At 57.5% G+C, this 23,755-nt stretch overlaps 1 protein-coding gene across 14 annotated transcripts; it reads left to right on the forward strand.

Moving 5' to 3' along the window:
• Positions 1 to 611: 611 nt before the first annotated feature.
• On the forward strand, positions 612 to 23,652 carry LOC119103255 (tropomyosin). Of its 14 annotated transcripts, none has more exons than XM_037226708.1 (11): positions 612 to 698; positions 6,171 to 6,323; positions 7,927 to 8,052; positions 14,927 to 15,060; positions 15,983 to 16,100; positions 17,351 to 17,421; positions 18,290 to 18,365; positions 19,269 to 19,331; positions 20,850 to 20,919; positions 23,066 to 23,217; positions 23,323 to 23,652. In XM_037226708.1, exons 2-10 carry the CDS (start codon positions 6,210 to 6,212, stop codon positions 23,146 to 23,148), a joined length of 855 nt encoding a protein of 284 aa, XP_037082603.1. In that variant the 5' UTR covers positions 612 to 698; positions 6,171 to 6,209; the 3' UTR covers positions 23,149 to 23,217; positions 23,323 to 23,652. The 14 variants fall into 14 exon arrangements, with proteins under 14 accessions (XP_037082603.1, XP_037082602.1, XP_037082600.1 ...); XM_037226707.1 differs by lacking the exon at positions 23,323 to 23,652 and adding an exon at positions 21,777 to 21,899 and having other exon boundaries at positions 23,066 to 23,201; XM_037226705.1 differs by lacking the exons at positions 15,983 to 16,100; positions 17,351 to 17,421; positions 23,066 to 23,217; positions 23,323 to 23,652 and adding exons at positions 16,299 to 16,416; positions 17,056 to 17,126; positions 22,697 to 22,780.
• Positions 23,653 to 23,755: the final 103 nt, after the last annotated feature.

Raw genomic sequence — 23,755 nt, forward strand, 5'->3', positions numbered from 1 at the left:
ATAACCTTGTATCTCTTTCAGGGGCCCTAGCTCACCGAACATGGCGCTGCCTCACCTCCTAAAAAAACACGTCAACCTCATTGGCAAAAGCGTTGGAGAGAGGTGTCTGGCATCACCCCTGCCTCCCTTCCCCTCGCTCCGTCTCCCTTCCTCCTGTGGGTCTCGCTGCCCCAATGCTTTTTATTAAGTGCCATCTCTGATAGTATACTGCATCTTAACCCCTTTGATGTGCTGCGCTTTCTCACCTGTACAATACGCGTGTGTGCCAATGTGCCAGGATTATCAGGGCATAATAACAGCGGTTGACCTAAATTTTAATTGAAACACGACTCGCAAACAGATTGAAAAAATATTTTCCGCGTGATAAGGCGCAATGTCGAAAATTTTTCGTAAGTTTAAACTCAAGGTCAGGTTAAGTTAGGTCAGGTCGAACCCGACAAAAAGCCCTCCAGAATGCACTCTTCCCCTTCAAGCATCCCCAAGATCCCCTTCCCAATGCAACACCCACTACCCGATCATCGTGGCCGCGCCCGCCCGGCACGCGCATGCCCGGAGGCAACCGGCACCGGGTATGGTCAAGTAATGCTATCCGCGCGCGCAGGCGCAGTGCGGTACATTCCGTTGTCGGTGGCCGCGGCGCTCGGGCGCCCACCAGTCGAACTCGCACTTGGCTGCGTCCCGGACTCGTCCAGCTGCAGGTACGAAAATACGCCGGCGCGCTCCCCGCCGACCGGGCGAGATCCGCGCCGCGGAGGTGTGCTGTGCAGTGAGTGCGCGTGCAGTGTCTGGCTACGGTAAATCCAAGTCTCGTCGAATGATGACTCCGCTGGATCTGGATGTGCTGGCAGGGAGTACCAGTGTGATAGACCGGAGAGAATCAGAAATCTTGCTATAGCTGACCTGTTTACCCAATGGCGTATCCTGTACCAGCTTTTTATTTCAGAGAATCGGGCAAAATCGAACGATGAAGCATACCTGCACATACTCATGCATAACTCCTAGATCTGTTTATTCAAGGCCTCATTTGTATTCACCTTTGGGTATTTCTTTTTGTACCATTGAGGGTTTGGGATGGCTACCCTCAGTATATTTTAGTGATACCATGGAAGCATTTAAGACTACAGGTGCAGTGACGTGAAAGGTTAACGAGTTCCTTTGACACACGTGGTGCGGGAGCGTTCATAAATTACGCTATGCATGGAGGGAGAAGGGGTTTGGATGCGGTGTAAACAAAGCGTAACAAGTGGGACAGACGGGTCCAAGACAGCGCGACGTGTCGCCCAAGTGAGGTTGCAAATTATGCTTAAATATCTTTAAATATTGTAACACGTACCCCGGGGAAGGATGCTTTCACCTGGCGTAACCAGCGTGTAACTGGGCGTAAGGTTGGAGAGATGGTGAAATGTATGACGGGATTTATGCGTGGCTTCCAAACGAAGAATGCCATTCATTCATTGCACGCAGAGCCAGTACCCTCCGTCGTATTTTCTTAAATGGGGACATCAGCTTGTTTTGAATGTTTTACTTGCGAGGCCGGCCTACAAAATTTTGTATCTGGCATGTTGGAAGCTGCCTTAGAACTGAGCAGGGAGCAGCCAAAGTCCTTACAGATAAACATGCTGGCTGGTCGTGCTGAAACAGCAGTCATGTAATCAAACGCTCCGTTGCGAGGCGAGACGTTAAGCGAACTACAAACGGCCCGCTTCAGAGCAGATCCATGAGCAGGATAGATCCATAGGTGCTTCTGCAACATGTATCTTAGTACCACGTATCACGTTTCAGTCAGAGGCTCGCATACTGTTGAAGGGGTCGGGCCCTCCAATGATTTCAGATTTCAACGGCAGGTTCTTCCCACATGGTCATGCCTGGAAATACCTCACAATCAGAAAATTACTGCTGGACCTAGTCATTTTGGAAAGTGACACCTCCTGTTTGGCCCCTTTTGCAAGTGCTTACAAAGCTCTGTAATGTATCATGAAATGGGTTGTGCCAAACGGTATCTGCAGTGGATACCCTACCTCTTACGTAGCCGTCTCAATCTTGGTCTTATCTAATTGGTTCTTATCGGCTCTCACTTCAATTTTGGTCAGTATATACCCCGATACTGGTGGATTCGCTCCCTATGCCCCCACCAGCCTGCTAGCTATCACTTGTCATTGGAACACGTATCCGCACTGTGTTCCTGTTCCAGTTCTGAATCTTTAGGTTTGGCATTGAATAACGGTGTCATGCATTTTCTGTGGCTGCGTATCTCGCTGTCGTGTTTTAGTCGTGTGCTGGGCCATCCACCGAACAGCCGTTCTTTCTCTCCTGAGGTTGCGTCGCCGGCCCGGTGAAGTCCGGCGTGACGCGCGGCGCCCCAGACGATTTCGTTCCCGATGTGGGTCAGGGCCACGGCTGGCCGCACCTGTAATGAGGCTGTTAAACGTGCCTGAGTTTTTCACGAGGAAGCTACAGCGTCGGCTGAGAGTGAGAACGGATCACTTCTCAGGCAGACCAGACGTCCCCGAAGGCCCCCGTTTGAAGAGGGAAGTCAGGGTTGCAGATCAAGGTTTAAGGCTAAGCGCATCAGGTCTGACTCACCAGCCAGAAGTTGGGTGCGCAGGTGTTGGGCTCGGCGTGCCTGAGGCATGATGACTGACTATTGCTGTCATCATGTTTACCGTGACTGCCATTTGCACTGGTGAGCGCAGTCACCAATGAGTCTCGCCAGGACATCAAATCACGGCGTCTTTTTCTTCGCACGATAGTAAAGAACTGATCTCTTAAATGTTTCCCCTAAATGTTCTACAAAATGCACGTTAGGAAAGTAAGGACAACGGTGGCCTAACAGTAGCCACAGTTGTGTGTGGTGCATACTCTCGATGGTGGTTGGCTGCATTCTGGAACAGGAGAAACGAAGCATCTTTGCTCACTAAAGCCGCGTAGGAAACGTGCTGCGGTTGTCTTATCAGGCGCTTGATCATATCGCCACAACACAGCACATGGGAACCAAAAATGGGGCCCTCGGGCCAAAGAAAAGCAACCCAAGACCAACGTGAAACCATGCATTTTATTGGCTGCAATGCACGGGCAACGTCGACGTCACAGGAAACGCCAAGTTAATCACGCTTTGTGCAAAATCAACAGTGGAAAGACGGGACTGGTCCAGTCATTTCCGGTGTCTCACGGGTACCGCCCACATCTGCCCTTCGCCTGACTGGTATGCCAGGTGTGTGCTCCTGCCAGATGCAACCTTTCATCTTCTGATATATTCGGTGTTTATCCAGCGTCAGGTTACGCGTTTTGGAGCCCGTCCAATGGCGTCCTGCTGAGATTTTGCCTTGTATGTCTCGTCTGTTACCAAGGCGTGCTGCCATTTTTTGTTGTCTTTCAGGAGGTCTCACAAGGGCCATGTTTGTATAGATGTAGTGGTATGCAGCATTCGTGGAGTTGTGAAGAATGTTCTGCGTTAATGTTTTCCCTCCTGCGTAACGCTATCCACCGTAAAATGATAGATACAAAACATTGGTAGGTAAATTTTCTCACATAAAAATTTTAAACTTGTTAAAATATTTATGAATATTTACCTTCAGAAGCTCTGCTAAAATTGGCATCCGCGGTAGCTCTGTCAAAACTGGCACCCGATCGCAGGTGGCGAAGAGGCCCCAGGCCTTAGTGCCAGTGGCGGTGTTCGGGTTACCCCACAGGATGCTCGCTCCTGCTGTTACGTCACGCTCATCAGTTACCTCCCCCATTACATCACCGCGACACGGACTGGACCTTCTCCGCCTGCGAGCCGGCCATGTCGTGCCGCCGCCGTCGGCTGGTCGGCGGTCGGCCGCCACGCCGGCGCCCGTCTCGGCCGGCACGTTGCAGTCTCCGCTCTCCCGTTACAGCGGCAGCAATCTGGGCCGCCGACGGCCGCTCCCTCGCCGCCCGAAATAGGTCCGGGCGCCGGCGGCTGGCCAGCGGCCATGTCCCGGCGCCGCCGCCGGCCGCGGCACCCCGTCTTGGAACACCTGCGCGCGCCGGCTGACCCCCCTAAAGTGACAGCAGTTTGGACTGCGCCCGGTGACTCGAGCCAAAAACATGACGCCGTTATTTTGCTATCTTTTGAAAAGCGACTGGCCACTCCATGTTAATGTGATATCAAAAGGGTAGGTTTTCACGGGCTACGAGAATATCTGACAAACATTCCATGAGGTGGGATCAGTTTCCTGCTCATAATTTCTATACCTGTTGAATCCTGGCGCGAGTTACCCATATGGTCATCCAAGCTGAACGGAAGACTTCAGCTGTTTGTTGATTTGCTTCGCTGTTGCAGTATCCATGGGCTCAGGGGAAGCGAGATACGGTTCGGCATCATTAATGCAATTCTTTGGTCACTTGCAGTTAAATATCTTAAGGCAAGTCATGTAAATACTTACGTTATCAACGTTTCAAATTTTTGTCTGGGGAATATATGCAATGGTTTGGAGGGGGGCCTGGGCACGCCCCTTAGACATAGCTGGTAGTCGAGTTTCGTTTTGCTCCTTACAAGGTGTCTGGGCGGACCTCGCGAGACTAGGTCCGTGGCTGCGCTCTGCCCTCGTCGCTTCGCCGAAAGCTAGTCCACATCCCCGTGCTATGCCTATCGGACCCGCCGAAGCCCCACAGCTGCAGGGCTCATCCGGTCAGAGCGGCGCCGGCGCCGCGTGACGCGCGTGACGCCACATCCCGGCGCCGGCGGGGCTGTCGGGGGGCAGCGCGTGACTGCCAGGCGGCTCTCTGTCGTGCGGGGTGCCCGTTTCCCGGCCGCCCCAGGCCGATGCAGTGCCAGCTCCACCGGGCGACAGCAGCGGCCGGCCGGCCGGGCGACCTTCGGCCGGCGCTCTGACCATATTTGGCTCGCGCGCGCCGCTCGCTGGGCCGACCTTGCCGAGCCGACCGCTGCCTGACCGGCCGGTCAGCCGGGCTGCTGCCGAGAAAAGCCGCCGCCGGCAGCCACGCCGACTCCCTCTGAGTCAGCCGGCGGAGGCGCGAGTCATCCGACCGGGGCCGCCGGGGCGCCGCCGGCCGCTCCGGTGCGCAGAGACCGGGAGCGGGGCGGGGCACCGCTGCGGGGCGAGCGGCGGCACTGCGGCCGGCCCAGATGTCCCAGTTGTCTGGACTTGTGTCCCTTGGGTACCGATACTTCGAAAGATCACCGATGCAGGCAAAGTGCATTGCCCTGCCATATTGGCCAGCCCGTGGTGTGCTCCCTCCGAGCACACCCGCGCCAAAGTTCGTCATGGCTGACCATACAAACAAACCTTCCGTTCAAATGATTTGTACCCCAGAAGCGAAATATGACATCAAGTGGGCCTCTGCAGGTCGCCAGGTCCCCCGCCGGCCTCGCTGACCCCATTCGTGCTGGGCCGTGCGTGACGCGGCCGGTGGGCAGCCATCGCCGGCCGGATGTGGGTGCAGTGACGAGCGAGCGGGCCTTTATTTCGGCGCGCGGACGGCCGACGCGCCGCACGCATAATGCGACGCCGCCGTGGCGGCTGCGCGCCGATTAGGGTGACACGCGCGACCCGTGTTTGGGCGGGGTCGGTCGGCTGCCACGGGACGGGGCGTGGCTGGGTGGGCTGTTGTCCGCTGGCAGGGGGGCAGGCGGCGAGGCGCAGCAGTGGGGTGGGCGGGGAGGCAGGCACAGGGGCCGGTATGGGGCAGGCATGGGGCGGGCAGGGATGTGGGCGGGAGGCACAGCAGAGAGGCAGACGGAGAGGTTCTGGTGAGGGGTGCGCCTCTTTGTTGACATGCAGGGATCTATAGCGGCGTTGGACTATGAAGCCAAATAAATAAAGCACACGGGGCACAGATGACTGATGATGGATGAAAGCTAGCGGGATGCATTCATACGGTAACTCTTCTGACAGCCTCTCGTCTGTCACACTGGCCTGTCATGATGTTCTTTATGCCCAGGTCTTAAAATGGGAAAATGTCGTTGGTATGGTTCAGTCAGTAATTACGCTGTTTTCGGTCTGATTTCACATGTCGGGCCATCTAGACACAACCGGTGATGTTGCAACCAGCTTGAGTGTTGCATGAACGTTTGAAGCATTTGGCCACTCTCACCAATGACTCACGATCGATCCAGGTGTGGTATCGAAATGTGTGAAGGCATTTACATTACGCCTCTAACTACATCTTTATGCTCTTGGCAGGGTTTTCAGCGGAGGTAGCATCCCACAAAGTCGGTCAAAATGGAGGCCATCAAGAAGAAGATGCAGGCGATGAAGCTGGAGAAGGACAACGCGATGGATCGCGCTGACCTTCTGGAACAGCAGGCCAAGGATGCTAACCTCCGCGCCGAGAGGGTAGGTCACGCTATGTTGGGGAGGGGGAGGAGGCCATCACACCTGGGACCAAAATTGCCTGAGCGTAATGTGCAGCCAGACAACATGACGGGCTACGAAAGCCCAATGCAGTTAATGCCACGTCCAATGGACGGTTGTTTACGAAGTGTTTCATTTTAGCGCCGTGTAATAGTGCAATCTGGTCTGAGGTTGTAAAACGGTCAGGACCTTTGGCTTGTTTGAGTCGCAACAGCTGTCTCTATGGGGTGGAATGCTCGAAGACGTTCCCTTCAAAATGATTGTAATTTGCCATAAACAATTAAGAACATTTTGGTACCATAGATACAATATATTTATATATATATATATAAAATATATGATCTTATATTTTGGTCTCATCCCAAAACTCACCCGACGTGCATATTCTGCACGGTAACTGAAGCAACTCTTGGCTTCGAGCATTCCACCTCTCATATGATTCAATTTCTTCAAAACGTAATCTTTCAGTAGACCTATGCAGTCGCGTAATGAGCTTACGCACCGTCAGACTGTACCATGTAGACGCAGATAAATCGAGCTTTTGGGCTAGGCCTAGGCGTATCACCGAAAAAATATTGATGTCCTTATTCTTGATGCTATTAGCAGGGTTTTTGTACACTCCAGAATAAGCGTCCATATTTGTTAATCGTCCTGCCTTTTCTACAGCATAGTACATGTTTATTTTTAGTTCTAAGCACTGAGTGCTTGCTCAAAGTGTTTTTTTCATAACGTGCGAAATCTCACGCAGTTGAAGAGTGGAAATTCATTAGTAATGGGAATTCATCGCTCTTGTCATCTTGACAGCGTAAATTGCTATATTGGACACTAACGTTAATGTTTACTGTGATGTATATGGCTTGATACCATGGTTCAAACGTGATGTAGACGTTTTCAGGAACAAGTAGGTTGCATGGTTTTTGTGCTTAACTACCGCGTGTTGAGTGACCGGGTGAAGTGGACGTATTGAAAAATTATCAAAGTATGTATGGGGAAGCTTTATCTTACCACAAACACACAAATTCTTTGGCGTCCACTTCATTCGCGCTTGTATATGTGTGCCCACTTTTCATCTATCCCATGAATTAAATTATGTGTACTTATTAACTAATGCCCCTCTTCTTCAGCATTCTTGACCAGATTCGCGCTTCTGTTTCATCGCTAAAACATTTTGCAAACGTCCAGCCTTGACGACCGCCACGCTGATCCCCTTTTCACTTAAAAAACTTCTTTTGATTGAAACCACGTGCCGCACGTCCCCATTCTTTCCTGTCTAATTTTTGTTTCGCCTTTTGGCCCACTTCCGGTCGGCTTTGGTGTGCTGACCCCGGCGTCACCCTGGCGTGCGTGTGCGGCACTTCTAACGCGTGCTCCGTCACTAACCGTCACTGTCAGGCGGAGGACGAGCTGCGCGGTATCCAGCGCAAGCTCGGCACTCTGGAGAACGACTTTGACATGGCGCAGGAGGCGCTGCAGGCCGCCCAGGCCAGCCTCGAGGAGAAGGACAAGGCGCTGACCGCCGTGAGTACACCCTCCACAGGGTAGCGTCGCGTAGCTAGGCTAATCTGTAGCCGTATGCGCCCTGTAGACCGAGGAGGAGCTTAGGGCCCTCCAGAAGAAGCTGCAGCAGACCGACAACGAGCTGGACACGGCGCAGGAGTCGCTCACCAATGCCAACCACAAGCTGGAGGAGAAGGACAAGGCGCTGGCGACGGTGAGCCGGCGGGACGCGCCGTCCTCAGGGGACGTCCGCCCAGTCTGCGCATGCGCCAATAACGCTTCTTCTTCGTCCCTGACTTGTGCCCGGAAAGGCGGAGGATGAGCTGCGAAGTATCCAGAGAAAGATGCAGACGCTGGAGAACGACTTTGACGAAACCAGCGAGAAACTGCTGAGCGCTAATAATGAGCTCGTCGAAAAAGATAAGGCGTTGACGAATGTGAGTTAGTAGGCGGCCCGTCATAGGTCAGAGTGTCACCTTCACGGCCGGCTGAGCCGAACTGGTGGCACCGAAGGAGCCTGCTCTGAGCTGGAATGGTGTTATATTAGTTCCGATTTACTCCGCTGTAGCTCTGCATTGTAAAGCTGAGTGCAGGATCAGGTGACCCCGTTGACAGAGCTGTAGCTGCGGACCCCATATGATCATGTAGTCGCAGCGCCCAAAACCCCAAATACATGAAGCGATACCTGTAGCTGTCACTGCAGTTAGTACAAGAAAGTAGGGTTAGTGGCGCAAGATGGTTTGGCTTGGTGAAGACCTTGAGAAACCATAGCGAGATGCCAGTTGCCTATCGCTTCGTGTTTCAAGGTTTCGAACTGGTGGTAGCTAGTTTTGGACTTCCAATGAGCGCATGGGTTTTATGCCACCCAAATAAAACTTTTGTGATACAAGCTATTCATGGGTTGTGTTAAGGTACACGGAAACATCGGCTACTGTAACCCCCTTTCAGGCAGCCCTCTGGCTTCAGTGACCTAATATTGTAGAGTATTTTTTACTAACAGTGTTTTTACTTTGTCGCGGCAAATGCTTACCAACTGACTTTGTGCATATTTTGTATTACTGTTTTGCCGTCTTCCTGTGCCATTTATGTCATGCAGTCTGTGAATCCATGCATTCTAGGGGTTCACTGTATTCATATTTGCGGTTTAAAAGGGAATGTGGCCCCACTAAAACATGTGAACTCGAACACACAGAAAGTTGGAACAGCTTCTTCTGAGTTGCCCCAAAATTTGCGTTGTAATGATTCAGGGCAGTTTTGGCATCAGCTTCGCCCAGTGGAAGCCAGGTGTCACCTGCTGACGGTCTCAGTACGGGAATACATAGGCGTATGCCGTTACGGACAAAAACAAGAAGAAATGTGGCATTAATTCATGATCTGTTGGGACTAAAGATAGCTCTTTCTTCGAATGGATATCTTCTCAAGCAACTATGGAAAGCAAACTTAAAGACGTTTTTGTAAGACCTTATTCCCGTAACAAGGCATGATGCTGCATTGTGTGCCGTGTGGTCCCATTTTGTTCCGAGGGCCTTGGCTACCCATAAACCATGGTAGCCGTTTATTCATACGTTTGCTGCTTGTGCGACATGTATAGAGTGCACGCCCTCACGTCACGAAGCGTGCTAGTGTCACCACGTGGTCAATGTGTACGAGGTCCATATGGTCAATGTCAGTGCTCGTCTCTCACGCCATCTGTACCCAGCGTGTGTCAGCTACGACATACAGCTTCCGTCGCGCCGCAGTGCGTTCAGAGCGTTTAAAATCCGCTCTAGTGATGTGGAGGGGTCCATGTGCCAAGTCAGCGGTGGATGTCCATTGTCTCCACGCGTGATCGCGTGTCAGCTGGCGGGCCGTCATCCCCGCAGCTCTCCCCAGCTGGCGGCAGTCACCGTGCATCCACGGGCCGCAGGCCCCTTCTGTAGCCAGCCGGGGCCGGCAGTGTACTCACGATGCATCGCCCCCACTGAGCACGGACCTCATTCAATGTGACACTCGCGGGGCTTCGCCCTGTCTGCTCACGGCCCTTCGTGACCTGACCTGACCTGGCTTGGGTGAGGAGGGCAGTGGGGGCTGCAGAGCAGCCAGCATCAGTACCCGAGATCGCCTTGTGTGGCGTGGAGCCCCGTTCTGTCTCCTGAAGCCCCGCTCTGTCTCCCGGCCCCGGGCGGGGCTCCGTACCGCTCCGGCCGAATGACGAACTAGCAGTCAGAAACGCGGTCAGCGCGCCTCGGGAGGAGCGACAACGGTGTAAAATAGAAGAATGCGCCATACGTAAGTGGTCACACAGTTAAGGCACCAAACGTGCTTGCATGGGCTGCTGCTCATGAGCAATCCGGGATATGCCTTCTAACTTTTTAAAGTCACAAAAAGTTGCTATAAGCGCATTCCACAAACTTGGGGGATAAGACAAACCTTTATCACACTTGCAGTAGATTGTTGGAAAAGCTAGTTCATAGGAACAACAGTGCGACGTTAGCGCAATGTTAAGCACCCTCACGAAACGAAAAAAAGACAGGGCAAACAAGGTTTCTTGAGCACGCAGGAAGCGCTACTCGCGCTGAAGTGGCGTGAAGTGTGGGTCGTAGGTTGATGCAGGCCTTGCAGGCAGTTTCTGCGAACGTTTTGGCGCACAGCCGGTCAGGGGAGAGCTTGGAGGGGGAGGGACGGCAGCTGACGAGACTCCAGGAAAGCGAAAATAATTCAACAAACTCTACAAACGTGTGTCAAAGAGCGATGGCGGCAGCTCTCCGGGTGTCTGAAAGAGGGTGACGCTAGGCGAACCCGCCGGCCTGGCTGAGTCGACCCAGCCGCTGGCGGCGCCGGCGGCGCTCGCCGCAGCCCCCTGGCTCGCCGCCGGCGGCGGACAGAAATATCCACCGTCGGCGTGACGTCACGCTCCTCCTTTTAAAGTCATCGGCGGCCGTCGGCTCCGACGCGCATGCAGCGGGCAGAGCGAGCCGTGCCAAGACCGCGTGCTGTCGGCTGTGCGCGACTCGTGCCCGCCTGCGTGCCGACGCGCTCCGCCGCTGTGGAGAGTGATCTGGTGTGAACGTCATCTCGGCGCCGCGGACGGAGTGTATTTCTCGAGTTGCGAGCCTGTCTGCTTCGGGTTCGGCCTAGCGGCGCATGCGCTGTGGGTCGGGCTGTCTCCGGGACCGGCAACGTCGCGAGTTTTGCTCCTGCTCGCGTTGCAGTTACTGGTCGCGTTGAGGGAGGAGTTTAACGTAGCAAAGCTCTGGTTTGGAACTCTGACAAGAGATGGCGCTGCCATATGTTTACGTAATTGGGTGATGCTCTGACCATCAGCTGACTGCTTGTGCAACGCAATATGGAGGAGAGGGGAGGTGCTCGCTCCTCGCGCGACCGGACAAGGAACTTAGTGGCTAACGTGGACGGGATCAATGGGAACTTGACCCCCGCAAGCTCGACATCAAGTCTTAGTGAATTAGACAATGCAAATACGGACAGTGACAACAACGAGGTGCGGCAGCGTCGCAGGCCAACGAGTCGTAGTGGAACAGCAGGCGCCTCAAATGTGATGGACGATGAAAGTGATCAAGAAATACTCGAACTTTCAAAACTCCGGTGCAGTGGTGAGAGGACAGAAGTGGTGGCCGAAAGGCACAACAGGCGAAATCGATGTGCAGATTATCCAGGCCTCGCGTTTGGCTCTTCAATCTTTAGTTCGAACACCATGATGAAACTGAATGTTATTAAGAATGAGCTCCACAACATCATGACAGTTCAACTGAGGAGGGTAGGTACTTTTTCATCCAGGTCATGGGACCTGTCGTCCGTGTTCGTGTGAGGCCGACAGCAGGGATGTAGTTCCACAAAATTGGGAGGGCAGCTGGGTGGGGGAAAATGCTTAGACCTCCCAATCTCCATTATAGCAGCTGGTTTCTCCCTGCATCTGGCCCACTTTCTTCTCAAAGTGGCTAGAGCCCATAATTGTTAAGGGAACTGCATTCGTGGTCGACATTGTCCCAGGTACATGTTCACTGCCCACGTACCTGTACTCTCAATCGTCGGTTGTGACCCGTGTGGGCGTCGCGCTCATTGTCAAGGTCGTTGTCCATGTGCCACAGCTGAACCTTGGATCTGTCCTGCTGGGGCATTTAAAACAAACAGTACTCTGCCACTTTTCAGATGGCTTATGTGCACGACGTAGTCATACAGATAACCTTTCGTTTCACTTCAATATGTGTGCGGTGCCCGGAATTTCGGAATGTTGTCCCTTGGTTCACAAATCTCAGAGCGCAGTTGCTCTCAACCTGTCAGCCCATCCCTTCGTTACGTCAAGCTGTTCGGGAGCTCGACTTGTTGTAGCTTGAGAATGTCACGTAGCATGACTCGAAGTGAAAAATGTGCGTGATGGTCGCAAATTGCAGGAGTTCCGGCAGAGCTGTGTTGGGCGATTTTTCCCTTCTGTTGAAAACCACTGGTTGGCGCATGCATTCCTATTCCTGCTAAGATGGAACTCATCGTTTATGGTAGTGTTTTGCGCCTTATGGAGATCTGACCAAATTCAGCGACGTCATGTGGCTCACTTTTACCCCCTGAATGGTCAGATCTATCATGGAGTTTCGGGACCATATATGGAACTATACTTTGCCGCGGAGGCTTTTCGGCCGTCCAGTCACCGGTCGCCAGGCGTGCTGGGCGGAGGGCGGTGTCCAACTGGCGGTGGTGTGGTGTCGGAGATTGGGTGCGGCCTGTTTGGTGATAGCGTGTTTTGCCGAGGGAAAGGACGAAACGCGTTGTAAAAATGTCTGGTGGTCAAGGTGCTACTCTGCTGGAGGTTCTGAAGAAGAAAATGACCCAAACTAGGGATGAATTGGAGGCCAAACGTGACGAGTGCGACGAGCTCAACAAGCAGCTTGTTGATGAAACCCGGCGAAAGGAAGAAGTGGGTGATGTGTGACTGTTCTGGATGGACTTGCATTAGTCTGACCCATTTTTTAATGACTTGGTTCGTATGCTTGAGCTTGTGTATTCCATTGAAGTTTTTCAGTGAGTCAAAATCATATTTTTATGGCGAGGTATCACCAGCGCCATTGATTTTCTCCCGCGTACCTTGCAATGCTCGGCGTCTGCCGTAGTGCTTTTTATGTTCACGTTCGCAGTTTTGGAAGAAATTATTCTTGGCTGTTTTACTGCATTCATGGCCATGATTGTAGGAGTTAAGGCTATGTACGAGCAGTGTCTCAAAAGCATCCATGACGCGCTAAAACATCCATTGAAGAAGCCCGCAGTGCTGGGTTAAGTATTTCGTTTAGCGCAAAAGATTGAAGCAAGATTCGTGCTGCTAATTAGGCATCTCAGTGATTTTGGACAGTGGGTGATTGAAAGTGCGGAAATCCTGAAGTTCTCATCCCATTCATGGTCACTCGCGAAGCTTTTGAGCATATTTCGGATTTATCCTGTTTTTGTTCAACAGAACGCCACATCGGCAATTAAAATTTTATCACGAGTGGTGGCAGATGTCTCTCCCTTGCTCTCCTCAGTTCTCCGCCAATGAGTCAGCTGACCGCTCGATGCGGCTTAAATCCCGACCCTTCAAATATGCATCTGCTACGTCATCGGCATCGCATCCTACCGCCATCCACCATCCACATCGCAGTGGTTGCAATCTGCCGGAGTCATATCGTCAGATTAGGGCACCTTGTAAACTGATACAGGCCTGTGTGCACCCTGGCGCGGCCCGGTGGCCGCTGGTACACCATGCCAGCGGGTGCGGCCGGCCGCCGTCCATGGCCATATAAGGGCGGATCGGAGTCCCATTGTGGTATGCCGTTGTGACGCGGGGGCTGGAGGGATTGGTGAACTTGCGGTGCAGTCTTCATCGCGCGCGAAATCGGTGAGTCAGGGGTCAGCCTGAGCCGCCGCCCGGTCAGGCTACAGTCCCGGCGTCGGGGGAGGGGCGTGCCGGTCTGGCGGGGTGACCTGTTGCCGGGCGGGCGCCGCCGTACCCGGCCGGCGTTAGGCCTGAGCCGAGCATCGCTGCGGCCGGCGGGCGTCAGGCCTGAGCCGAGCGTAGCCCCCGCGCCGCCGCCCAGACTTCCGAGCCGTCTCCCGAGCCTCCGAGCCGGCCCGCCCGACCCGCCGCACCGCCCACTCGGCGAAAGCCGATCCCATGCGTTCTGCTGACGGTCGCGGAGGGAGGGACGAAGTGTGCGGGCCGCCTCCGACAGTGGTTTCTCCCGCTGCCTTATTTGTGGCTACCGGGTGAGCGGCCCTTCAGCTGCTCTCTGACAAGCCGCCGGCGTGCCGGGTAGGGCACGGCTAGTTTCACATTTGAAGTCCTCGTCCGTCGGTTCGTGCTGTGGAAAGTCAACTGAGGCACGGACGCACAAGTCGGGAACTCATCCGGACCCTTGTGCGGCGGTGCGCCGCCTTCGGTCACCACCCGTCACGGCAGAGATCGGGATCTGCCGTGTTTTCGGAACAGTCGTGCCGCCGTGCGGACAGACCACCAGAAAAAAACGACGCGTCCGCCGGACCGTTAACGGTCTGCCGAATACATTACTGTCCTGGGATGGTGCGTGACAGAGGTGCCGCGCGCGTCACGTGACGTCACGCGGCCGGTGCCCACGCCCCCGGCACACAGGGCGGCGCGTGGCGGCAGGCCCCGCCCGGCAGCGTGCGCATGTGTCGCGCGGCACCGACATGTGCCGTCCATCCGCCCCAGGCATGTGCCGCCGTGATGTGCGTGGTGTGATTGTCGATGGCGTGCTGCTGGTATGCCGTGCGGCGCTCGTTGGGCTGATCCCTGTGGTGTGCGGCTGCGTTGTCCGCCGTGTGGCGCTGTGCGTTACAGCATGCTGTGCGAGGTGCGGTCTGGAGGTGCGGCCCGCCGCCATGTTCGGGGTGCGGTCCTGCGCTTGGTCGCGCGTAGGTGGTGAGATGTTTGACTCGTCGGGTGCCGTCCGCTACGTTGCGGTATACATTTGGTCTGTCCGTGTGCTCTGTTGGCGACGTCCTGACGCTCTGTGTATTGGGGACCAGTGCCGGCCCTGGCACTGGACGGTGCGAAGCGCTCGTGACGGGTGCTGTCTGACGGCGGGCCCGCGTGGCCGGCTGTGCCGCAGGCTGAGGGCGAGGTCTCGGCTCTGGGACGCCGCATCCAGCTGCTGGAGGAGGACCTGGAGCGCTCCGAGGAGCGGCTGGCCACCGCCACCACCAAGCTGGCTGAGGCGTCCCACTCCGCCGACGAGTCCGAGCGGTACGTGCGATACTCCAGCACAGCACAGCACAGCACAGCACAGCACAGCACAGCACAGCACAGCACAGCACAGTACAGTACAGTACAGTACAGTACAGTACAGTACAGTACAGCACAACACAGCGCAGCGCAGCACAGCACAGCACAGCACAGCACAGCACAGCACAGCACAGTACAGCACAGTACAGTACAGTACAGTACAGTACAGTACAGTACAGTACTGCACAACACAGAACAGCACAGCACACAGTACAGCACAGCTCAGCTTAGTGCAGCGTGGCCGAACGTCGGCCGCTGACGTTGATATAACAGTGCAACAACGCTCGGAGATAATAGTTGGGTCAAACTATGGGAGGCCCACGACGGGGTCGGACGGTGTTGCGAGTCGACCTCCGGTCGGACGGCCCTGTCCACCGACAGCCCGGACACTGTATACACAGCGCCGCCTTTGTGATGTGTATGCATGCCTTGCGAGTGTGTCAGCGTCCGCTCTCTGAGCGGGCCCGAGCGGGGCGGCCGGCCAGTGCCGCAGGTATGTCGCCTCTGCACTCTGGCCGAGCCGCGCGCCAGCGGTGTGCTCTGGACCGAGCCGTCATAACCAGAACCTGCGTCGCACCCTAGGTGATAACAATTAGATTGTCCTCAAGTCGAGCATTATTCCAGGCTGCGTTATGTGGCATGCTTTGTTTTTGTGTGTTTTTGTGTTGTTTTTGCGTACTCCGCAAATTTTGCGATTTGTAACGCTATGAATATTAATAGCCCACTTCCATGTGAATCCAGGGAGCCTCTCCCGGACCTCCAATTGACCATGTTGCTGGCGGTGCATGTATGCGTGGTCGCCCGTTTCCCTTTAGTTTTCACCCGAGGTCAGCTGCCGCCGCGTGCCGTGAACTAACCGGCGTGAACACGTGCCCGCACGCAGCGAGCGCAAGGCGCTGGAGAACCGGACCAACACGGAGGAGGACCGCGTCTCCATCCTGGAGGCGCAGCTGGCGCAGGCCAAGCTGATCGCCGAGGAGGCGGACAAGAAATACGAGGAGGTAGGGCGGCCGCTGTGCTGGGGAGGAGCGGGCGCGCGCGCGACTGTGCGGCCTCGCCGGGGTCCGGCTGCCGCTGGCTGGTGACCGCCGCCGATGGCGCCGGCCGGGTCCCGGCGAGGTGAGCTGGCCGCCGCCGCCGGCTGCTGGGGAGGGACGCGGGTCGGGACATGCTGTCTGACGCGCCGCCGTCCGTGACAGCATGCGCAAGGTGCTGGAGAACCGCAGCCTCTCGGATGAGGAGCGCATGGACGCTCTGGAGAACCAGCTGAAGGAGGCCCGCTTCCTGGCTGAGGAGGCCGACCGGAAGTACGACGAGGTGACCGCGCGTGACCCGCCCTCCGTGTGGCTAACGGCCGGTGGTGTGACGCGCGGGTCCACACTAACCGCACGCCCGCCCCCAGGAGTGTGGACTCTCGACAGGCGGGAGCGACAGGCGGCTGCTGTAGGGGGTCCGTCCGGTCCTGACGGCAGTGTAGCTGGTCCCCGCGACTTGTTCACAGGAATGCTGGTCGCTCCCGAGAACTGCGGCTGCGTGGTCAGCGATGGCGGCATGCGAGAAGTGTGTGGTTTGATGTCGAATGCACATGATACAGTCACGCAGGCACACACTAGGTTTGTTGTGCGTCGGTCCTCTTTAGTTGCCTTTTACACACACTTGGAACGATCATCACGCTCAAACCATCTTGGTAAATCCGTTAACATGCTCTTTCGTCGTAGAGTCTGTGCCACTACTATGGGAAGCTTAAGACGTTCTCTGTGTAAACAGGGACACTTATTGATTTTATCAATTCCACATGAGGTATAAAAAGAATGTCAAAAAGATTACGAAATGCGGCGTCGCCGCTCTTTGACTGGAGCCGGCTCTGAGGCCAGTCTGGGTGCGTCGCTGCGCCAGCCAGTGCTCTGATCGCCGTCAGCACACCACTGACTGGGCCGGGCCCGCTGCTGTCGCCAGGTGGCCCGTAAGCTGGCCATGGTGGAGGCCGACCTGGAGCGTGCCGAGGAGCGCGCCGAGACGGGCGAATCGTGAGTGGCGTGCCGTGTGTTGTGTGTCAGCCCGCCCCGCCCGAGGCACGACCCTCCACAGGCGCTCCCGCATGGCCGTGCCGCCGTCGCCCGGCGTTTGGGCATGCGCAGCCGTGGTGTGCGTGTGTGCTGCCGCCGGCGTGTGGCGTGGTTTTCGACTGGGTCCGGTGGCCCACCGGCCGGCATGCGCCTGATGGGCCCGTGTGTGCCTGGCTCGTTGACAGGTGGCGCGCAAGGTGGTCATGCTGGAGAATGACCTGGAGCGGGCCGAGGAGCGGGCCGAGACAGGCGAGAGGTGAGCAACGCCCCTGGGTCCTTCCTCCCCTCCCCCTGCCCCCTACGCGCACACACACCAGCCCAGCAGTGACCATGAAGTCACAGACGGGACGTGAGTAGTTAACTTGGCACCGCTCTGTTGTGCTCCGGGGAGCCAAGCCCAGCAGCGGCCACAGCGGTAGGCGAGACGGGAGCGACATCTGGGATGCACTGGTCTCCCCCCCCCCCCCCCCCGAGCCCTACCTGCCCCTACGCGCGTCAGCCCACCAGCGGCTCGAGATATCCGTACTTCAATGTGACACAGCTATTCGTCCCGGGTTGCCTCCATCACATGCCCAACATCAACGGTCAGGGATGTCGACGCCCTCGCGAACCCAGACCGGAGACCCCTGGCTTAGCCGCCGGTCCGTCCCACCGCCGGGCGTGGCGGGACCGACAGGGTGCCAGTGCCCTTCGTTCACTACACCCACTGTCTGGTTGAGTGGAGGGAGGCGAGGCGTGAGTATTCCTTCACTCGTGCTGGCACCACACTTTGCTGTGGTTCGGCCTTTGGTGTGCTGTGAATGTGCCTTGGTCTGATGCTCTCTGCGCTGTTCTCGGTCTGCACTGGAGCCCCGTCTCCCGCTGCATACGTTTGGCTTGAACAGCAGCTACATGACGCGGCTGTCATTTCCGTCTCTCAAGCGGTGCTGCGTTGATTGAGATGCATGGCGCCTCGCTGGCTGTTTTACATAGGCGGAGAAGAGTGTTGGTTGTTGCCCGGTGAGGCATTAATCCGTCGCCAGAGCAGCGCGGGCTTCGAGGCATGGCTCGACGGTGCGGTGTGGCGTGGCGCGTGGGCCGACTGTTGCCACGCACTGACGCCGTGCCTCTGGTCCGTCCCGCAGCAAGATCGTGGAGCTGGAGGAGGAGCTGCGCGTGGTGGGCAACAACCTGAAGTCGCTCGAGGTCTCCGAGGAGAAGGTAATGCTGTCGTCGCGCGTGGACCGCCGCCGTCGAAGGGCACCTTTGTGTCGGTCATCGACTCGTTGAGTCGCAGGGATGCCCTCCCGGTAGACACCTTTCTGGCTTTCGATGATTCATGTTTGGTGGGTGTAAAGCTGTGAAACTCAAGACATTGTGTTCATGGGTTTTCTACACCGGGTTTGGACCGAGCATACTTGTATTACTTTCCTTCTCGTGATTGGCCCCGGACCTTCTGTTTAGTCATACGTTTATGCAGCTGATTGCGTGCACCATAGCTGCATCAGTGGGGCGCTGATGCGGTGAGGTCAGTTGCTCCTTGACCCAGCATTGGTCGCAGTCTGTTGCGATTGGCAGACAGTGGGCGGACAAAGGCCTCGCTGATTGACCCCGTTCCGTGACCTAGTGAACCTCGTCTGTACGGTATGTGTGATTGTTTCGGTCATTGTTCGACGGCGATGGCGCGGGTATTGGTATGCTGCAGCAGCGAATACCCGCTCGTCACCCTTACCCCTCTCACCACGCGTCCGGCAGCCTGACCCGTGGTGGACATACAGCCTGTTTTTAGGGCGGAGGGGTGCGGGTCTTTCCCCTATCTCATTGGGGCGTGGCTGGAGTCAAGCTGGGCTGTAATGTGGGCGGTAGCCGCTCCCTGGTGGAGAGTCGCCACCATCGGCGGGCGGCGAGACAGCCGGGGTGCGGACGCTGACCTCCGAGCAGCGGGGTCGGCCGAGCGCCAGCCGCTTTCTCCCGACCCTGGGACGCCGCGCCGGGAGGCTTTCTCTCCGGCCTGGGACGGGCGCGGAGACACTGGGTCAGGGCCACCCTGGCGCCGCTCGCGCCTCGTCCCGGCCGCTCCCCAGCGGACCCGGCGCCACTAAACGCCGCCGGCTTGTCCTGTAGGCCAACCAGCGTGAGGAGGCGTATAAGGAACAGATCAAACAGCTCACGAACAGAATGAAGCAGGTAACCGGGCCCACCGAGCATGTGCCGGCCGTCCGGCGTCCACGAGCATGGGGTGCCCCTGGCTGGCGTGACGTGTCGACAGGCGACGGCCGTGGACGACGCTCGCCGGCACTCTTCTCTCTAGCTGTCGACCCCTCCCGAGCCCGGCCCGCGCCCACCCCGCCCCGCCCCGACCGCGCGGCCTCCGCGGCCCCACTAACCAGGACGGGCACGGTGCCTTGCCCCGCCCTGCCCTGGCCTGGCCTAGTCTGCCCTGCCCTGCCCTGCCCTGGCCTGGCCTGGCCCTCTCCGGCTCGACCCTTCGCTGTGCGTGCCGTGACGTGACCTCCGTTCTCTCTGCGCTGCCCGCCGGCTCTAGGCCAAAGAGCGCGAGGAAGAGTACGAACGCCAGCTGACAATGTTCACTCAGCGCCTGAAGCAGGTACTGCCCCCTCTCGCCGCCGTGTGTGCTAACGGTGTGCCGTGGTCTGACTAACTGTCGACGGCATGGGGGGAGGGCGTGCCGTGCGCTCGTGCCACTCACGCCGTCGTGTTCCTCTAGGCCTCGCAGCGTGAGGACATGTTCCAGAAGCTTCAGCACGACAGCGAGATTCGGTGGAAGGAGGTGAGCCTCCGCCGCCGCCGCCTCCGCCGCCGGCGCCGTGCCAGCGCCGCTCGGGGCGTGGATAGCCGCGCCGCCTGCTCCGAACGGGGGCCGCATGCCAACGTTCCTAAAGCGGCGGATGCTTTCTCTGGCGAGCCGCCGGCTGTATTCTGGCCAGATCGGGGGCAAAATCGGTATGCGCCGTGTTCGTTTACAGCACGGGTCGTTAATGCCTCAGTAAAACTGGCTAAAAGCAGTGGCCCCAATCGGCCCTCATGCAGCAAACTGCTGTCGGCGCATATCTCCTTTCTCGTTGTGTCGGGGTGGGCTCAGATTTTTTCCCCTTGCGCTCCTGCCTTCTGCTTCTTTCCTGGCGTCTGGTGTGGCCCGGAGTTACTTGCGCGATTTCATGGCTTCTGAAAAGCTCTTGAGCTGCAGGCCGTGGCTTGTTAACGTGCTGTACGATACTGCGGTAAGTGCACTACCACGTAAACGGACCGCTTCACCTGCGCCGCGATAAGCTCAACTCATCGGCCATAATACGTGTTAACTCCAACTGTGTCGCTTGTGGCCGCCTTTCGTGCCTCACGAGGCTAATACCGAGTGGCTTCGTCTGCGGACGTGCCCGGAGGGCGCCGGGTGGTGCGCCGCCCGTGCGGCACACGCCGCTGGTCCGGCACGGTGATCGGTGTCGAGCGAGGCGCTCAACCCGTCGCCTAGTTGATGCGCGTCAGACGATTCAGTGCGGCGCGTGTAGCTTCCGACGCTAACGCGGTCGACTTGAGTGCAGTCAGAAGCGTGTGCTGATGGGCTGATGTGTGGCTGTCGGCGCGGCGGCCGGCCCGTCTTCCGTCGGCCGGTCGGCGGTGCGTGGCCGGCCGGCCGCCGTGCTGTGACCGACGCCATGCCGTCCGCTGACGCCCGCTGCCCGGCAGGCTGAGGCCCGCGCCGAGTTCGCCGAACGGTCGGTCCAGAAGCTGCAGAAGGAGGTCGACAGACTGGAAGGTGCGTGGGACGGCCGCTGCCGCGCTGCTGCTGCTGCCGGGCACGGGGGTCGGGGTGGGCCTGGGGGACTGTGGGCTGATCGGACCGGCTGTGTCTGTCACACGGTGACAGCCGTCTAGTGGGGTCGGTGGTGGGCCCAACAGGCTCCGCTCCGTGTTCATTCCTGGTCCCGGTACGTATGGTCGCCATGGGCAGGCTCCTGGGTATGTCTGTTTGTGTTGTGGTACGGGTTCACCGACGGGGACCCAACTGGACACCCCGGATTTGTCATGGATTAGATTCATCTGGAGTCCCTGCCGTAGATGTTGGAGTCTCCTACCTTAGACGTTGGATTCGGGACTAAGGCTGAAAATTCCCACCACGCTGAAGCGGGCTGGGTCCGGTTCCCTTACCAACGACCATTTGTGTGTTACAAGCAGCTCATTCGGATAAACTCCGCGCGGCCACCAGTGCCTACTAGGCCAGGTAATAACGCTCATGTTATTCGTTAACACGCAAACACGCGGTACCCAGACTTGTACCGTACAGCATCCTCCGAATCCCGGGGCAACCGTCATTCCTCTGGCCTCTGACCACCTACCGGGGCTGTGGACCGCGTGACGCCTCGCTCGATGGCATGTCTGCGTTTTCTACGTTTTTGGCATGGAATGACTAGACAGAAGAGTTGCTAGTGAATGCCAACCGCGCCCCAGTTTGCACTACCATTGACCAGTTCGTGCTCGTCGTTTTTGCCTGCTTGGTTGGCTGCGAGTGTGTTGTTTGGCCGTCGGGCCGCGTGCCGTTTTGTTTCGTTTGCCGCCTACCGGTGCGCGCCGCCTGGGTGTGCCCCGCTTCTGACCGCGACCGGGCACGTGCAGACCAGCTGCTCGAGTCGCGCCAGCAGCAGAAACAGCTGGAGGACGAGATGGACACTACCCTGAAGGACATCCAGAACCTGTGAACACCGTCCAGTGCATGTGTGACCGGCGAAGGCGGGCCAGGTGAGCCGCGGGCGGTGCGGGACGGAGCGGTGGCCGTTCCCCGTGTGGCGAGGCATCTCCGCCAGGTCGCACGGCCGCTCAGGAACGGTCGCCGGGCGGGACGTGACGCGCCGGGCCATGGTGTGCGGTGTGGAGCTCAGGTTTGGGTGAGGCGTAAGTCAGTCAGCCGGAAGAAGGGCCGATGCAGCCGACTGTAGGCCGTCCAGTGCAGGTATTGTGACTGATTTGCGTTCTGTTGTTTTTGTTTGTTTTTGTTTTTTAGATGCATGTCACAGTACGACTGCCAAGCTGCAAACGTAGGTCCGATTCCTTCCTCACCAATCTTCTCCCATACACAGACACTTAAGTGCGGGTTCGGTGGACGGACGCCGGAGCTGGCCGGAGCTGGGATGAATGAAGTGTGCTTTGTACTAAATGTACTTACTAAATACAACTTGTCTCACATCAGCCAGTTAACGTGGTCCTGGTATAATGACGTGATGAAGAACCCTTGTGTTGAAATCGCTGGGCTATGTTGTATGTGGGGTCTCCTCTGCTTTGCTAACGATGACGACTTCTCTGCAACGGACGATAACAATGACCATAACAACAAATAACTATCACGCTTCATCTGTGCGCGTTTCTGCTGCAATAACGTCTCTGAAATAACTCCCGGCTGCCGTTAACCGAGCCGTGCTGGCCACTGGAGCTGTTGTAACACCGCCGCCTTAATACCGAAGGGCTGGCTGCTGGCTTTGTCTCGGGTGCATGCCAGGTGACTGAGGGCTGCTCGGGCTGACCGCGGGCCTGCCTTGCAGACGACCTGGTGCACGAGAAGGAGAAGTTCAAGTCCGTCTCGGACGAGCTGGACACGACCTTCTCCGAGATGTCGGCCTACTAAACCGCGGTCGCTTGCCATCCGTCCGCGGCTCGCCTGCTGCACTCTGCCTCTCCCTCGCTCTCTCTGTCTATCTGTCTGTCCGTCTTCTCCTCCGTCTGCCGGTCTGTGTGTCCGGCTGTGGGCCCTGCTCGGCGCTGGCCGGGCCGGGCCCGCTGTCCGGGCGCCGGCCCCGCCCGGCCGTGCGGCGGCGGTGAGGACGCGCCCGTAGGTGGCGCCCGTGTGGGGGCGGCCCCGGCCGCGGCCGCTGTCTCCGCTGACCGCTGCCGTGTGCCCGCGCCGCCCGCAGACGAGCTGGTCAACGAGAAGGAGAAGTACAAGGGCATCGCCGACGAGATGGACACCGCCTTCGCCGAGCTGTCCGGCTACTAGAGCGCGCCGCGCGCCGCCGCCGGCGCCGAGCGCGGCCGGCGGGCACGGCCCGGGGTCGGGGCACGCGCCGGCCGCGGCGGGAGCGGGCGGCGCCGGCGCGGGCGGGCCGCCCGCCCCGCTCACACTGACTGATGATGCTGACCCGGCCCGCCCGCCGCCCGCCGTCCGCCCGCCCTGCCGGCCGCCGGCCGCGGACCCCGCCCCCGCGCCTCCCCCTCCCTCCCTCCGGCGCAGCTACCGGCAGCAGTCACACCCTGTGAGCACCAGCGCCGCCGGCCCTTCACTCTTCTGTACGCCGCATGCCCTTTCTGGCAGGTTTTGCTATGTATTTGTTAGGTTGCCCGGAGCAGATGATATATTATTATGTATGGGTTCGAGTGGTGCTGAGGAGCGAGATGTACGTCGCATTTCGGCTAGAACGCGTCGAAGGAAACGGAAGTGAAGCACACTGCAGACTGTACACAGCTGTATGACGTGACAAAAGAATCTAACAATTTTTAAGCCTGACGTGTTTTATTATTCGGAGTGACCAAGCCGAGAAGTGTGAGGGCGTGAGAACTTGGTAAACGTCAGCGGGCTCGAAATTAGGCCGCTGCCCATCCATCAG

Source organism: Pollicipes pollicipes, unplaced genomic scaffold (assembly GCF_011947565.3).
Source record: "Pollicipes pollicipes isolate AB1234 unplaced genomic scaffold, Ppol_2.1 Scaffold_5724;HRSCAF=6776_pilon_pilon_pilon, whole genome shotgun sequence".
NCBI lineage: Eukaryota > Metazoa > Arthropoda > Thecostraca > Pollicipedomorpha > Pollicipedidae > Pollicipes > Pollicipes pollicipes.

What these genes read in the sequence shown, in the direction of transcription:
- LOC119103255 (XM_037226703.1), top strand. Translation starts at nt 11,164, where the DNA reads ATGGAGGAGAGGGGAGGTGCTCGCTCCTCGCGCGACCGGACAAGGAAC. An exon ending in TGACAGTTCAACTGAGGAGG is followed by an intron (nt 11,593 to 14,926) that starts GTAGGTACTTTT and finishes GCTGTGCCGCAG; the next exon opens with GCTGAGGGCGAGGTCTCGGC. An exon ending in TCCGCCGACGAGTCCGAGCG is followed by an intron (nt 15,061 to 15,982) that starts GTACGTGCGATA and finishes GCCCGCACGCAG; the next exon opens with CGAGCGCAAGGCGCTGGAGA.